At 35.9% G+C, this 17,768-nt stretch overlaps 1 protein-coding gene and 1 long non-coding RNA gene across 2 annotated transcripts in view; one reads left to right on the plus strand and one right to left on the minus strand.

The window, feature by feature from the left end:
• Positions 1-13,854, plus strand: part of LOC136026481 (uncharacterized) — a 32,909-nt gene extending 19,055 nt beyond the window's left edge. The window contains exon 3 of the long non-coding RNA XR_010617302.1: positions 13,690-13,854. This is a non-coding gene — a long non-coding RNA (uncharacterized LOC136026481). The remainder of the gene's footprint in view (positions 1-13,689) is intronic.
• Positions 198-16,877, minus strand: LOC136026480 (lysine--tRNA ligase-like). The gene is made up of 4 exons (XM_065703095.1): positions 16,602-16,877; positions 7,476-7,688; positions 4,991-5,134; positions 198-366 (listed from the first exon to the last, which is right to left on the minus strand). The coding sequence occupies exons 1-4, from the start codon at positions 16,857-16,859 to the stop codon at positions 289-291; spliced, it is 693 nt and encodes a 230-aa protein (XP_065559167.1). The 5' UTR covers positions 16,860-16,877; the 3' UTR covers positions 198-288.
• Positions 16,878-17,768: the final 891 nt, after the last annotated feature.

Consider the following 17,768-nt stretch of genomic DNA (forward strand, 5'->3'; position numbering starts at 1 on the left):
CAACTAAATAAAAAGAGTGCTACTTTACATCTGCAGTTTCGAAGGTCTTGCCCCCCCCCCAAAAAAAAAAATCCTGCGTACTTGCCTGCTTCAGAAATTTTGCCAGCGCATTTGGCTTTAGCTGCTCTTATTGGAAAGCTTGAAAATATTTTAAATGTCACCAGATATTAGGTATATAAAAAGTAAATATATAAATATAAAAAGTAGAAAAACTTTAATAGCTTGAATTTTTAAATGGACCTGTTAAAAAAAAGTAAAACACGTAGGAGGAATCGAGATTTTTTTTCTCTATAGTTGGCCGTTCTCTTGAGCTTGTTCCTTTGGTTTATTATCTTCGGGCTTCATGACAGGGAAAAACAACACTTCCTGAAAATAAAGAAAACATTATATTCCCAATAAACATCCAATGCATACCAAAAAATTCAATGAGCATATCTGTGTCTTGAAAACAAATAATATTTAGTGCTACAGTAAGATGTTAGTAGTATTTCAGGCTTTGTTCAACGAAAATTACATTTATCTTAAAGAGACACACATTGCTACATTTGGTCCAGCATATTTTGGGTTAAGCTTTTCGAAGTAGAATTTTTTAACGATATTATAAATTAACAATATATTAACAATGTGAACAATATTATTAAGTGGTCAGGATCCCTTTGGGTTAGCTTACCAGAACTGTTCTGAAAATGCCGAGAGGAATAAAACCAAAAACTTAATTTGGTCTAAAATTTTATGAGCGATTATCTATTGTATGCTTAACGCCTTAATTAGTAGTTCACAACCATTAATATTTTTTTATACATTATTACACGTTACTATTACTCTATTCATTGTTGATTTTTGGTTTAATATAAATTAATTATTTATACTAGTCAGAGGTGTCCCTAGTCCGATTTTTAGGGAGTTCAGATTCAATAGCTCTTGAGAAGGCATAGGAGTTGTCAACCCTAATTATGTTAATTTTTGATCGTTTTGACTTTGACTCGGTAATTTATTGTATGACTTAAACAAACAAAATACGTTTAAAATGTTTTAATCTTTTTAACTTTAATAGATTAAAAACGATTAAAACTTCAAGAAATATATATCAGTAAATGTATACTAAACTGACAATCCGAAGCCATTTTCTTTTCAGTAGAGTACAAAATATATTCTGGTATGGGGGTTGTTAAAGAAATAATTTTCAGACCTTTCAACTACACTGAACAAAATGGCTATCCCAAAATTTGTATCAGATGTGTTTTTGTAATTGGTGAGCGTTGGGGGGGGGGTTGTTGCCCTCCAATCACTTTTGACTAATAAAAAGGACACTATCCCTTTCAATTTCCAATCGAATGAGCCTTTTTCGAAGTTTCTACGACAACAAAGGACCATCTCCAAATTTCTATCACATGCATTACGAGAAAATCTGAGGCTTGGAGGGGTGGGGGTTATCCACACTCCGGTCATTTTGAATCTTAAAAAGGGCACTAGAACTTCGGATTACTAATCCAACGAGCTCCCTCCGAAGTTTATATACTCCCCTTTCTATAGATGCCTAATATGCTCCCAGGGTAAATCGAACCTTGCCCTGGGGGCTGTGGCGGGGGGAGGGGAGAGAGGGTCTTTTTCAAAGAAATAATTTCCGGTCCTGTCAATTACGTTGTACAAAATGGCTATCTCAAAAATTTGATTGGACGTGTTTGGGGAAATAATGGGCGAAGAAAGGGGGTTAGTTGCCATCCAATCATTTTCGGCTATTAAAAAGGTCACTGGCCCCTTCAATTTCCAATCGAACGAGGTGTTTTCAAAGTTTCTACGACAACAAATGACCATCCAAAAATTTCTATCAGATGCATTTCGAGAAAACAGGAGCTATGGTGGGAGGTATCCCCCTCCGATCACTCTGAGTCTTAAAAAGAGCACTGCAACTTCTGATTACGAGCTCAATGATCCCCCTCCAAAGTTTATACGATCACCCTTTCTATATATACCTTAAATGTCTCAAGGGTATAACTTACAACTCTTGCACTGAGGGCTATGGGGGAGGGGTTGCCATCCTCAGACATAATTTTCGACCCTTCAATTACGTTGAACAAAATGGCTATCTCAAAATTTTTATTTGATGTGTTTGAGGAAATGGGACGGGGGTTAGTTGCCCTCCAATCACTTTTGACTATTAAAAGAGCACTCCCCCTTTTAATTTCCGATCGAATGAGCCCTTTTCAAAGTTTCTACGACAACAAATGGCCATCTCAAAATTAAATGAGATACATTTCGGGAAAATACGAGGAGTGGGGATTGTCCACCCTCCGATCACTCTGGATCTTAAAAAGAGCAATAGAACTTCTGATTACCAGTCCAATGGGCCCCCTCCTAAGGTATTACGATCACACTTTCTATCTAACCTTGTGCGCCTACAGGACATAACTTACATCCCTTGCCCTGAGAGGTGTGGCGGGTTGTCATACTCAAAGACATGATTCCAGACCTTTCAATTACGTTGAATAAATAGATATCTGAAAATTTTTATTGGATGTGTTTTGGGAAATGGTGGGGGGGGGGGGGGTAGTTGCTCACCAATCACTTTCGACTATTTAAAAGGAGATCGCCTCTTTCAATTTCCAATCGAACGAGCTGTTTTCGAAGTTTCTTTGACAACAAATGACCATCTCAAAATTTCTTTCAGTTTCATTTCGGGAAAATACGAGGTATAGGGGGGATTCATCCTCTGATCACTCTGAATCTTAAAAAGGCCAATAGAACATCTTATTTCCAATCAAACAAGACTCCTCTGAAGTTTTTACGACCGCCCTTTCTATATGTACCTATATAACCCCGGGAAATATCTTGACTTGCCCTGAGGTTTGGGGGTTGTCATCCTCAAAGACATAATTTCCAGTCCTTTCAATTACATTGACCAAAATGGCTATTTCAAAATTGTTATTGGATGTGTTTGGAGAAATGGTGGGCGATGGAAGGGGGTCAGTTGACCTCCAATCACTTCCAAATATTAAATAGGGCACTAGCCCTTTCAATTTCCAATTGAATGAGCTCTTTTTTAAGTTTCTACGACAACTCCTTCGATACGAAGTGCCCTGGTTTAAACAAAGAAATAAATAAATAAAAAATACATTGTGCCCACATCGGTCTTTATTTAGGCAGCGCTATTGCACTGCCTAGGATGAGACTCTTCTTTTTCTATCTTCTTCCTACAACTAGAGTAACTGACGCATACATACAAGCAACTGTAAGCGGAGATGACATTAAAAAGTAAAGAAATGCACGCTCGTTACCGCGGCAGTAAATATAATTGTTATTAAAAAATTTTAAGCATATATTCAAGTTCTGGTTTAATAGTTACAAAGTTTAATAAAACAAGCTTGCAATTTCCTGTGAATTGCTAAATAATTCACAAGCAGTATTAACAGAGACTAAGCACATCTTTTGATAAACTCTTCCCGGAGGAGTGTGATATTTTAGTCATTTTAGTGTTTCATATGTTCGACATTCCAGCCAAGTGTATCAGCATGCGAGTTTCCCCTTTTATCGTTCTTTCTGCATGTGTCTTAATATAACGGAAAGTTCAAACTAATTCAAATTATTTACAGCTTGGGTTATAACGTGCGTTGTAACATCATGACAAGATCGTGTTTTAGGACAACTGCGAAAGAAATGAATATTCTGGCGTGAACAGGGGCATCACACGTCTGTCTACAAAGCTCAAAGATATTCTGAATATGGCCACTCCTCGTACAACCATTGATAAAAATTAGCCATCTTGCTGCATGTGCCGTCTCCGTAATGAGACTGCAAATGAAGTCCCAGGCAGAAAAGTTCCACGACAATAACACTTGGATTACCAAAGATATAATCCTCCTTATTGAAATGAAACATCACAAAGAATATGTCACATGAAACGTCACATTACAACAAGAATTCCGATTACAGCAGTTGAGAGACCCAACCAACATTTGAAAAAGAGAGTTGAGTGAGAAATAAGAAAGGCAAGAAGTGGAAGGATTGCAAAACTGAGTTCCAGACGAGCTCCGATGTTGCACACCTGTGACGTTATTTCATAAGAAAATTAAATTAATATTTACAAATAAAGAAAAGAAAAGACGATCTAAAGAAAAGCCTTTCTATAATCCAATTGCATCTAAAACCTGAGCAAAGTTTTAAGCCAATAAAAAAACAAAAATTTTTGAGCCATTAAATCCTTTGCAAGTAGCCTCTCTGTTCCTCTGTTGTTAAGACTTTTCAAACAAATTAGTAAAAGGTTAGTAGAAAATAACTGGTAAATGTAATTAAAGAAATGAAAATAAAACTCTGATGGTAAAGGCAACATTTTAAAAACAAATTAAATCCACGATTGCCAACAAAATTAACTGTCAAAAAACTCCTTAACAAGTATTGGTTCTGGCCCCCAATCAACTACCACATTAAGGTCTGAGCCATAAGGTCAGAGACCTTATGGCAGATATACTGTCACATGGTCAAAGATTAAAACTGTAAGGGAATCCCTTAAATGAGACAAAGCACCAGGACCAGGTGGTGTCACAGAGCTGCTTATAAATACTTTCGCTGCTGATGTTATTGACTCATCTCTCAATGGCGTATCAGCTGCTTGGTCCACTGGTCGAGCCCCATAGATATTACACAATGCAACACTGGTTCCTAATCCTAAAAGAAGGCTCAAGGATGAACTTTGAGGAATACTTCCCTATTAGCCTGATGAGCCACTGAAATAGAACACTGCATAAGCTGCTCTTTACTTTCACTTTAATATTACATCGTGAAAGCTTTACATACAAAGACATTGTCTACATTGTTAACTTTCGTTGTTGAACACAATGTTTAGTTCTAATGTCTACACTGTTTAGTTTAACGAATTTAAGTGGATTGTTCAGTTGATCCTAAAAAACAACATAGCCTTATTTCATGCCAAAATAATAATCTAATAATCATTTAGGTATTGCATGCAAAAAAAGTACAAAAGCTAGTATCTTACCTTAATATTATTTGAGTTCGTTAGGAACATGGCAACCCTGTCAATACCCATACCCCAGCCACCAGTTGGGGGGAGGCCATATTCCAAGGCAGTACAGAAATTCTCATCTACCATTTGCGCTTCATCGTCTCCAGCAGCTTTGTCCTAAGAAATATGCATTGGATAATTGAAAAAAAAGAATAGAAGAACAAAGGGGAAAATATGAACAATGAATAAATACATCAAAGTTCCAATTGAATAGAATATTCGATATTTTTAGATTTATAAGTCGAAATAGCCAGCCGAGTCTTTTACTTATATTCGAGCTCAAAGAAAACATTTGGAACTAAATTAATGGCAATCTTTTGTTCGAATGGGAATAGAATAATTCTTACTTTAAAAATGAGCAATATACATTATGAAATACACAGAGGGCTTCAAACAAAGAAGTTCAAGGAAAAAATCTGACTTTCACAGTCGGATAATCTGATAAAAACTCGACAAAGTAAAAAAAAAAAAACCTGATAAAGTGCTTTCTGCCAAAGAAGAAATTAAGTTCAATACTAAGACATTAACCAATAGCTTCTTGTTTAGCTTCAGAGGGATGTTTCGTCAAAACACCTTAAAAGTTAGCTTGCTTCATCCATTTTCATCATTAGAATAACGACGATTCCAATTTTTGTTTCTATTTTTCTTCCAAATTTCAAATAACACACACAGAAAAAAAGGACAGCCTCAAGTGATATTGCAAAAAAAAAAACGGTTGTCAGTAATGTTTGTGAAAACCCCTACTTCTTCTTTAATTTATTAAAGAATCGATAAAACGTAATCAGTCAAAATGATGATAAAAATAGAAATAAAGGTAATAAAGCTAGTTAATAAATTAGGCCTATATGAAGGAAATAAAGAAAAATAGTATTACAGAAATTTCACGATCAAAAACTCATAAATGTCTATTTAAAGTAGTCGGCTTACCTAAATAGAGAAAAAGCCGAAATTTTTCTCAACATTTGTTATCATTTTTCTGATTTGGCAATATTCCGGACTTTTTGTTGGAAATCTGGCTCTGTGGCAGCCGTGTATGTCACTGAATTCAAGTTCCCTGGATAGTGAATTTGCATAATTCTTTAATTTTTGAGACTAGTTCGTTCATTAGTTGAAAAAAAAGAAAAACAATAACAAATCATATTTTGTCAACTTTTCATCGGCTGATGTTTAACCCGTTTGTTTGTCTTCAAAAGATTTATTTGAAAATTATTAAAAAGAAATTTCACAAAATAGCTTTGTAGAAGAAAAGTAAAGAGCTACACAAAAACCGAAGCCGAGCAGGAATAAATTCAAATAATTTTTCAAGAGAAAGACTACCGTAAATCATTATCCATAGATAGATGAAACTCAAAACGAATAGGAATAGCAATAAATAATCTATTAAAATAAATAACAATAAATAATGATTAATTGCCATAAATAACTAGGTCTAATAAAAAACACCTCAAAGAAGCGTACGGCTAACGCCTCCGGTGCCTTCTAAAGGTCAGAACTTAATTTTCACTTTTCTGAGAACAATCTTTATTCCGAGCTGCGTATTTTACTTTAAATAACATAAAAGAAGAAGAAAATACAATCATAACCACGATTATTGAAAAGAACAAATAAATTTGGATTGACACTTAAGAGCGTATTGAGCCTAGTATAATACTGACGTTAGCTAAAAAGGCCGGCTCCTTATGTTTCGCCACAATTGGTCCCCAAAAATGTTGATTCGCTCTGGCCTTTAGCCCTCACATGCTTATTGGTATGATATCATGCTTAGGCAGAACTCACAAAAACAAAAATTCTGGAATTACTTAAAAAAACTCAAAAACCAAATCAAATAATTTCAGTTAAAAGCAAATGTTAGAAATTCCCAAAAATTCGTTAGTATCTTACCACAACAGCCAGCGACATGGGCTTCGGCCTTCAGAAGAAGCATCATATACAAAGCAGAATATTAATAACAGAATCTTAAACCATGCCAGATCCTATGAAACAATAATGTATTTACGTTATTAATATGAACATTAAAAGTACTTTTTCGCACAACACGCCGTCTGTACGAAGGTTGTCCAGAAGAAGAAGACGTTTATTCACAACAATACAAAATGGAAATACAATACACTTATTCCCCCTCAAATGGCTCCATGGCCAAGGATACAAGGAATAAAAAGGGCGTATCAGCAATATCTTAGGAATGGTTTGGTGTGTAAAGTTGAAAGTTACTGAGCTTGCTATTACGGGGGGGGGGAGCTATGGTGAACTAACCAAAAGACAACATTTGCATCCTAATGCTACTTCTTCTAATCATACTATTAGTGCTGCTACTGCTACTACCATTAATACTGGTACTACTACTACTGCTACTAAAACTAAGGGTATTAAGGCGAACATTTTGGGGAATATTGAAATAGCTGGACTCAAGTAGAATGACAGTTATCGACGTGTAGATATTAAAAAAGAGGTTAATTACCTTAGCCTGCTGATTAAATCTTTCTCGTTGTATGAAAGGATGATTTAATTCCGTGTAAGCGTTACAAATTTCCTTCTTGCAAACAAAAAGCTCAAATCGTTCAGTTAAGCCTTTTTCAGATCTATGATTCTTTGCTAGTGGGCTCATAATTTGGGGATGGTCCATGATGAATGTTGGGTTTATACATTCCTCTTCTAAAAAGTGACCAACGAGCTATAATAGTTAAGAAAAATTAATTAGAGATGAATAAGGTAAGGTAAAATTAATTAGAGATTAATAAAGTAATATAAGATAAAATTAACTTGAGATTAATAAGGTGACATAAGGATAAATTTATTAGAGCTTAATAAGGTAAGATAAGGTAAAATTAATTAGAGATTAATAAGGTAAAATTAATTACAAAATAATAAGGTAAGATAAGGTGAAATAAGATAAGATTAACAGGAGTTATTAACTACGATTTTCTTCCAGCACACATTTCTTCTAGCCCAGTGCGCAGTGTTGTCGCTCGACCGGCATCGTAAAGCCGTGACGGTCGACTGAAAAGTGGTATTTTGTGATATCTTTCTTACTGAAATTAAGTAAAATTTGCGGCATATTTTTATGCCTGCAATACAATATGTCTGTATATAAAAGAAATGAATATGATCCCCCAGCCCCTTGTTCTGACCACACGAGCTTAGCCCCTGACGAATTCCACTAGAACCCCTGACCTCATCTGTGATATTAAAAAAGTAAACTGTAAAAACGGTACCTTTACAAGCCGTTTTCAATTCCCCCCACTTTCGTTGAGCAAAACTCAGAGCCTTAACTTTGAAAAAATAAATAAATTTGACAGCCTTTCTAGAATATATAGATCAAATTTAACCGTTATTACTGAAGCACACACTTAAAATTTGCACATGTTAAACATTAAAAATTTGTCTCAGTTTATTAAACTCGGACCCGAAAACCACCCTCTGAGTGAGAAAGGTGGGGGAATTATATTCCTTGTCCTTAATGAATTGTGCCCTAGTGAAATCTCAATTCCGTGTCTTGCTCACTTTGGTGACATTATGTGGATGTGTGTTCGACATAAAGTCTTGCCGTCCTTTCAATTTAATTGTCCTGTTTTGTTTTTATTACTCCCCTAATCAGAGATCCGCTGACAAAATAAATTTTATCGACAAATTACATGCAACTGACTTTTTACCATCAAAATACCCAAATGCAGGAATTTTTCTGATGATTTAGAACTTGTATCTACATGTAATTATTTTAATTCAAAACATCGTAAAGGCCCCAAATACTATAGGCAATGCTACTCTTTATTTAATTTGCACCAATCTTTTGAAATTTTACAGACCCAAATCCACTCTGCCCCCTCAAGGGGGTAGTTACCACTTCAGCCTTCTCCTATCTCCGCTGGCTGAAATTAAACAGTCGTGTTCTATTACTGAAACCGTTTATAGACCTCTTATTGACTCAGGACTCAACAATTTTGGTTCTTGGATTACTACTGAAAATTGGTCTACTGTGTGTTAAATAAACGACGTTAACTGCAAGGCTTTGTCCTTCCAAAATTTATTTAGGAGTAATTATGAGTCCCGCTTTCCTGAGAAAAAAAAAACAAAAAAAAAACGAGAACATGTTTTACAGATAAAGCCAAATGTTACTGAGATTAAAAAAAAAAACTTTCAAGGCAGGTCGTATTACTGAGGGTAATAGTCTAAAGAAGATCCTAAAAAAAAAAAAAAAAAAAAAAAAAAAAAAACAGAAAAACGGGAAATACATGTGTCAAATATTGTTAAACAAGCAAATGTTTCATTATCCATGTTAAAACTGTTAAACAAATTTGATTGCCCTAAAATGCATTCCCTCCGTCATTATTCATCATTTATTAGGCCGCTATTGGAATATGCATGTCCAGTCGGGCATTCACAACTTTCAAGGGAACTTGGTGACAAAATTGAGTCGGTCCAAAAGCGTTCGCTCAGGATCATCTACAAGGAGAGCAAAATTCCATACTCCTTCCTCCTTAAATCCCCACGCATTACCACATTAAAAGAAAGGAGAGAACAAATTTGTTTGCGTTTTTCTAAATCCACTATATCTAATCTTCGTACTGAGGATATCTTTCGCAATATTCATGACCCTATTACACGGGCGACTCTCCCACTTAGCTTCCTCGTCAATTCCAACGTATTCTCAATACCGTTACTGAGAGGTTCCGAAAAAGTTTTATCCCCTTTATTCTGGAGCGCCTTAATAGTTCCTTAACTATGTCCTGCACCAAAATTAACTCTTTCGAGCCTTATTTTAGATGCTGTTGTATGCTCAAAATAATCATACGATAATTTTTTTCATCTTTGGTTTATTTTATTTTGACCATTTTTGATACTTATTTATGCTCTATTTCATTTTTGACCTTGTCTTCGGCACAATCCTTTTTTTAATTGTAAATATTTCTTTTTGATAGTTAATTTGACTTGATTTTAAGTGTTAACACTAATAACACTAATAATCATTTTTTGTTACAATTTTCCGTTTTCTGGAAAACTGGAACTGAAAATAGTAAGTAGGAATATACTATAGTCTTTTATGTTAAAAACCAAATTACAATTTATCCATCATTCTTTCTGTCTCCCTTTCCAGCACTATTTCCAGAAAAGCATCATACGCTATTGTTTTTGTGCTATTTTTTATTTTCTGGCCCTCTGATTTACACGTCTTGAAAACGAACAAGAGCTAAGAGCTCATATCGCATGAGATCTAGCAAAATTCTAAGAATCAAAAGATTGATTTAAAAGGAAAATCAGAGGCTTAATGTCGGTCAGGATTTAAAACAAGTGCTCTGAGACACAAAGTCGTTCTCTAAATATCAAAATCATTAAGATCCGATCACCCACTCGTAAGTTAAAAACATTTCATTTTTTCTAATTTTTCCTCTCCTTTCAGCCCTCCAGATGGTCAAATCGGGGAAAACAGCTTTATAAAGTCAATTTGTGCAGGTCCCTGACAAGCCTACCAATTTTCATAGTCCTAGCACATCCAGAAGCACCAAACTCGCCAAAGCACTGCCCCCCCCCCCTATCTCCCCCAAATAGAGCGGATAGAGTCCGGTTACATCAATCACGTATCTACGACATTTTCTTATTCTACCCACCAAGTTTCATCCCGATCTCTCCACTCTAAGTGTTTTCCAGATTTCTGGTTTCCCCCACCAACTCCCCTATATGTCACCAGATCTGGTCAAGATTTAAGATAAGAGCTCTGAGACATGAGTTCCTTCTAAATATCAAATTTTATTAAGATCTGGTCACCCATTCTTAAGTTAAAAATACCGCAATTTTTTTGATTTTCCCAAAATAACACCACCCCAGCTTTCCCAAAGAGAGCGGATCTGTTCCAATTATGTCAATCACGTATCTAGAACTTGTGCTTATTCTCCCCGTCGAGTTTCATCCTGATCTCTCCACTCTAAGCGTTTTCCAAGATTTCTGTTTCCACCCTTCAACCCCCTATGTCCCCGGATCCAATTCGAGTTGAAAAAGAAGCACAAGATCCTTCTAAATGTCAAATTACATTAAGATTTGATTACCCGTTCCTAAATCAAAAATACCTCATTTTCCTAATTTTTCCGAATTATCCCCCCAACTCCCCCAAAGAGAGTGGGTTCGGTCCAGTTTTGTTAGTCACGTATCTTGTATTTTTCTTCCCACCAAGTTTCATCCTGATCTTTCAACTCTAAGCCTTTTCCAAGATTTCCAGTCCCCCCCCCCCAACTCCTCCCAATGACACTGGATCCGGTCAGGACTGAGTTACAAGGTCCTTCTAAATATGAAATTTCATTAAGATCTGATGACTCCTTCGTAAGTTAAAAACACCGGAATGGGTCTGCTCTCTTTGGGCGAGTTGGAAGGAGGGTTAATTCTGAAAAATTAGACAAAATGAGGTGTTTTTAACTTACGAAGGAGTCATCAGATCTTAATGAAATTTCATATTTAGAAGGACCTTGTAACTCAGTCCTGACCGGATCCAGTGTCATTGGGAGGAGTTGGGGGGGGACTGGAAATCTTGGAAAAGGCTTAGAGTTGAAAGATCAGGATGAAACTTGGTGGGAAGAAAAATACAAGATACGTGACTAACAAAACCGGACCGAACCCACTCTCTTTGGGGGAGTTGGGGGGATAATTCGGAAAAATTAGGAAAATGAGGTATTTTTGATTTAGGAACGGGTAATCAAATCTTAATGTAATTTGACATTTAGAAGGATCTTGTGCTTCTTTTTCAACTCGAATTGGATCCGGGGACATAGGGGGTTGAAGGGTGGAAACAGAAATCTTGGAAAACGCTTAGAGTGGAGAGATCAGGATGAAACTCGACGGGGAGAATAAGCACAAGTTCTAGATACGTGATTGACATAATTGGAACAGATCCGCTCTCTTTGGGAAAGCTGGGGTGGTGTTATTTTGGGAAAATCAAAAAAATTGCGGTATTTTTAACTTAAGAATGGGTGACCAGATCTTAATAAAATTTGATATTTAGAAGGAACTCATGTCTCAGAGCTCTTATCTTAAATCTTGACCAGATCTGGTGACATATAGGGGAGTTGGTGGGGGAAACCAGAAATCTGGAAAACACTGAAAACAGAAATCACTTTCCTTGCCCTTTTCCAACTTTTTGCGCGAATTTCACGGTAAAATTCAATGCTACAAAAAAGAAACTTGAGTTATGAGACGTGTGTAAAAAATTAATTAATTTAAATAATACTAGATTTTTGTTAAAATAGTAAGATAAGAGATAAGGTAATATTTATTTTCACGGTTAATTTGGAAAAATTATAAAAAATGAGGTATTTTAACTTACGAACGGGTGATCGGATCTTAATTAAATTTGATATTTAGAAGGATAGCGTGTGTCAGAGCTCTTATTTAAAATCCCGACGGAATCCGGTGACATTGAGGGGAGTTGGAGGGGGGAACCTAAAATCTTGGAAAACGCTCGGAGTGGAGAGATCGGGATGACTCTGAAAAAACTAAGCACAAGTCCTAGATACGTGATTGACATAACCGGAATGGGTCTGCTCTCTTTGGGCGAGTTGGAAGGAGGGCTAATTCTGAAAAATTAGACAAAATGAGGTATTTTTAACTTACGAAGGAGTCATCGGATCTTAATGAAATTTCATATTTAGAAGGACCTTGTAACTCAGTCCCGACCGGATCCAGTGTCATTGGGAGGAGTTGGGGGGGGGGACTGGAAATCTTGGAAAAGGCTTAGAGTTGAAAGATCATGATGAAACTTGATGGGAAGAAAAATACAAGATACGTGACTAACAAAACCGGACCGAACCCGCTCTCTTTGGGGGAGTTGGGGGGATAATTCAGAAAAATTAGGAAAATGAGGTATTTTTGACTTAGGAACGGGTAATCAAATCTTAATGTAATTTGATATTTAGAAGGATCTTGTGCTTCTTTTTCAATTCGAATTGGATCCGGGGACATAGGGGGTTGAAGGGTGGAAACAGAAATCTTGGAAAACGCTTAGAGTGGAGAGATCGGGATGAAACTCGACGGGGAGAATAAGCACAAGTTCTAGATACGTGATTGATATAATTGGAACAGATCCGCTCTCTTTGGGAAAGCTGGGGTGGTGTTATTTTGGGAAAATCAAAAAAATTGCGGTATTTTTAACTTAAGAACGGGTGAGCAGATCTTAATAAAATTTGATATTTAGAAGGAACTCATGTCTCAGAGCTCTTATCTTAAATCTTGACCAGATCTGGTGACATATAGGGGAGTTGGTGGGGGAAACCAGAAATCTGGAAAACACTTAGAGTGGAGAGATCGGGATGAAACTTGGTGGGTAGAATAAGAAAATGTCGTAGATACGTGATTGATGTAACCGGACTCTATCCGCTCTATTTGGGGGAGATAGGGGGGGCAGTGCTTTGGCGAGTTTGGTGCTTCTGGATGTGCTAGGACTATGAAAATTGGTAGGCTTGTCAGGGACCTGCACAAATTGACTTTATAAAGCTGTTTTCCCCGATTTGACCATCTGGAGGGCTGAAAGGAGAGGAAAAATTAGAAAAAATGAAATGTTTTTAACTTACGAGTGGGTGATCGGATCTTAATGATTTTGATATTTAGAGAACGACTTTGTGTCTCAGAGCACTTGTTTTAAATCCTGACCGACATTAAGCCTCTGATTTTCCTTTTAAATCTCCCTTTTCCAGAGCCTGAATGGGGTCACAACAGAAGAGGGTCTCCAATTAAAGTGACTGAAGCACGCATTGAAAACAACTGTTGAAGATGTTTTGAGACGCGAGGTTTAGACCTGAAAAGATTACATCTGGTTCCATGTACACCTACTGGGTTTCCTATGGTCATTTCTTCAAATCAAGTAATTTTTTCAACTTTTATTTGAGGATTAGTGTCAAGGACCCTAAAATTTCATACGATCTGACAAATCAAAAGAACGGATCTTATATGCTGATTCTAAATGCATAATGTTCATCAAGTTAAATATTAAAACATTATAAATCAAGCAAAACGAGTCTTAGGAAATTTGCCGGATTTTCGAAAAATGCCCCCCCCCCCCCCGCCCAAAAAAAAGAAAATCGATCGTAATGAAAATTAAACGAATAGATTTAGCGATACTTGTATGATATACCCCTATCGCTCAAATTGTTCATGCATTAACGCACTGTAAAGCCGTTTTTTTCACTAGTTTCTTTCAACTTAGCATAAGAAAAGACAAAGAGAAGTGACAGAATAGATAGGAAATATATAACCTGGGCTACATATTTGCACATTAGGAGGGGTGGGGGTAAAGTTTTTTGACAGTGTGAAGTCAGAAAACAATTCTTACTTCATAATATCAGAATAATTGTAGTTAACACAATTTGCTAGCAAATCCGCTGTACGTTAATCCCCCCCCCCCCCCCCCCTTATACGCAAATATATAGCCCAAATTTGTTTCTAAAGTATTATATTTTTACCATACTTAGGCATATTTTATTAGAACTAACCTAACTTCACTTCTTGAGCGGTAGGGGGCATATCATACAAGTACCGATTTAGCATATTAGAAAAACTAAGTTTTTTAAAGAGGTAATTTTAATACCAAACACTCAAATTATTCGGTAAAAATGACCAGCCAGCCAATCAGTAAACCTTATTGCCGTCATCCCATCCCCACCACACATTCTGCCAAATTTTTCAATACCAGTAGAATATTCAAAAAATTCCAGCTTTTCTTCATTACTTTCATTTGTCATACTTTCTTTTTGGCTGCTGAATTCTTATGTAAGAACTTTCTGCGGGAGAGGTAGATTTCGGCACAAGAAATTTTCGGGGGAATACCTACTACCAAGGGCACATCCAGGTTTGTTCGGGAGGAAATGGGGGTTTATGAAAAAGCTGGAAAAAGATACTTGAAAAAAAATTATGTGCTTGTTTGTTACATTTTTACGAGTCGGGCAATTTTTTACCCTGTACCGCCCTCCCACTAGATACGGCCTTGCTTACCGTCCATCACATCAATCCAATTTTATATAAGCTATGTATTTTCCTGTATCCACTATGCGTGACCGGTCAAAAATGTCAAATATGTCAAAAAAAGTTTGATTTGATTGTAATAATAGGACTTCTAATTGATTTTTCAGAGTGTGGTTTGCAGCAGTTTCTGCTGTTTCACACAAACATATTTCACAGAAAACAAGCAGAAATGTTATTACCAAAAACAACTGGTATTTGATTTATAAAATAAATCATTTTTTTTTAATGTGACAAAGGAGAAAAAAAAGAGAAAATAAATTCAGGCAAGGAAAAATGTTGAAGCCTCTTCTTGATTGATATCATTTACCCTGCTAGCAGCATTTTTTATAAGCGGATTGTTTTTGAACAGGCGGCTATGATTGGACAGTTAATATAACTGGACAAACTTCGAGTTTTCCAGTGGCTTTGATTGGATAGTCAATACCCAATGACAGCCTTCAAAGACAATTCAATTCGAAAAGACAATTCAAAGACAAATTCAAAGACAGTGTTCAAATTTTCCGACAGCTATGATTGGCTTTCCGGTTAAAACCGGCCCTGCTACTAACAGGGTGAATAACGTCAATCAAGAAAAGGCCTAAGACATAAACATGTTTTGGCAAATGTCAAGATTAAAAAAAGACTCATAAAGAGGAATAAACGAGGATATTTCCAGCCACTGAATATGAAATGCTAATATTTTGGCCGAGACCACTTTGCCACTTTTGACGATTGAGCGAAGGTCTCGGCCAATATATTTTCACTGATTTTCATTTTCACTTGCTAGAAATATCTTCGTTTTTTCTTCTTTATGAAACTTTTTCTAATCTAAGCCAGTGTGGTCCCAGAAATTATTTAAAAACTGAAGATGAATAATGTCTCAAATTGTCCAGTTGAGAACAAAAATCATTTCTGTAGCCTATCAATTGCCACAAACTGACTGTTTGACGCAACAATATTTAACCTTTCATAACTAAGTTCCGGTAAATTCCTTTGATGATGTTTCAGTATATTCCCAAAGGGGTTGGGGAAATTTCGACAACAAAATCAATCAGTATATTTCAGTTTTATTCAACGTATTGTTCTATTTTTAGTTCAATTTGGGACTAAATTGAACTTAACTTTTTAAGATTCAGGAAGCATAATTACTATTCAAAATAAAGATTTAAGTAAGGAAAAACGGACGGGGGGGGGGCGTTTGTGCTATTGTACCATCCTCATCATGAGGATGAGACATAATGTTATATAAAACTGATTAGATGGAAAATATTTTCTTTCTTCTCTTTTTTGTGGGGGAGGGGGGCAAACGTCGACTAACAAAATCAATCAGTATATTTCAGTTTTGTTCAATCTATATGTTCTATTCGTTCAATTTGGGACTAAATTGAACTTACTTTTTCGTATTATTCAAAATAAACATTTAAATAACGAAAAACGGAGGCGGGAGAGTACGCATTGCTAAGTCATCCTCAACAATAGAATGCCGAATATCATTTAAAAATTGATTTAATGGAGAATGTTTTCTTTTTGTTTTGCCCCCCCCCCCCCTTGGGCAGCAAACGTCAATTAACAAAATCTATAGTAGACAAATTGTAGGAAAAACACTAGCCTTATCTAGCAATCGTGTGGCAGTTCGCGGAGGTTGACATTCTACTTGATGGTTTGCACAAAGTCGATCTAAAATTTCCACAGCTTCAAGGGTATCCAAAGTGCTGGGATGTGGCAGTTTCACTTGAAGTCGCTTTTCCAATTCCGGAAACATACTCATTCGCTTAAATGGCGGAGTAAAATCAATTTCTTCAGTTGGGCCATCTGGACCTTCTGGCTGGTAATTGATTTTACATGTTCCGTGAATGCTTTTGACCATACCTACAAAAGAGGTGCAAAATCAAAGCCGAAGTATAACACCAAGTGGTTTGACTGTCCAAAAGACAAAGCAAAAATTTAGAAATTAGGAAGAATTTAAAAATTAGAAGAGTCAAAATATATCTACCGAAGATCGTGCGTCATTTTGTAGTATTCAAACAAGTTTCAAATAAGTCATTTCAATGACATGCGTCGAGGCAAGTGCGCTGCTCCTAAATCAGATATTCTATAACTGGCAAGACGAAATCTAATTAAAAGTTATATTATTCATTACACAAAAAACTTTCGATCAATGAGCATATACTTTGTATTTTTCTCCTTTCTGATGCTGATTAATAAATTTTCTTGCTTATAGGATTTAATTTTGTGTTATTTTTTGTTTTCTTTTCTTTTCTAATTTTTTAACTCCACATTGTTATTTTTGCCTTTTATGGGTAATCAATTTATATTATTTTATATGTTTTATTATTTCAAGCAATCTCACATTCATCGCGGCATCTAAACGCAGACCAGTCAGGCATTGCATGTTCCAGCCATGAACAATCCCAATGTCAACCATATTTTAGACTTCGAAAATTATAATTACTTATTTTAAACAGAATCTGGATTGGTCTCAACAGTAGATCCCAGGTTTTGGCTTCTAGTATCTTATCCCTTCTAGTATCATATCCCTTCTAGTGTCTTGTCCCTTCTAGTGTCTTGTCCCTGTCCTAATTTGAAAGAGATATACACTGAGGAATTGTTCCACAAAAAACTTAATGGGCATCTCATGATACACCTGAACAACTTTTTAACATAGCAGAGTGGTCTATTTTCAGATCTTATTTTTATTTAATTTATTCTATTTCATTTATTCATTTATATATTCATCTTTTTATCATTCATTGTTTATATTCATCATCATTTATAT

This window comes from Artemia franciscana, chromosome 4, assembly GCF_032884065.1.
Source record: "Artemia franciscana chromosome 4, ASM3288406v1, whole genome shotgun sequence".
Taxonomy (NCBI): domain Eukaryota; kingdom Metazoa; phylum Arthropoda; class Branchiopoda; order Anostraca; family Artemiidae; genus Artemia; species Artemia franciscana.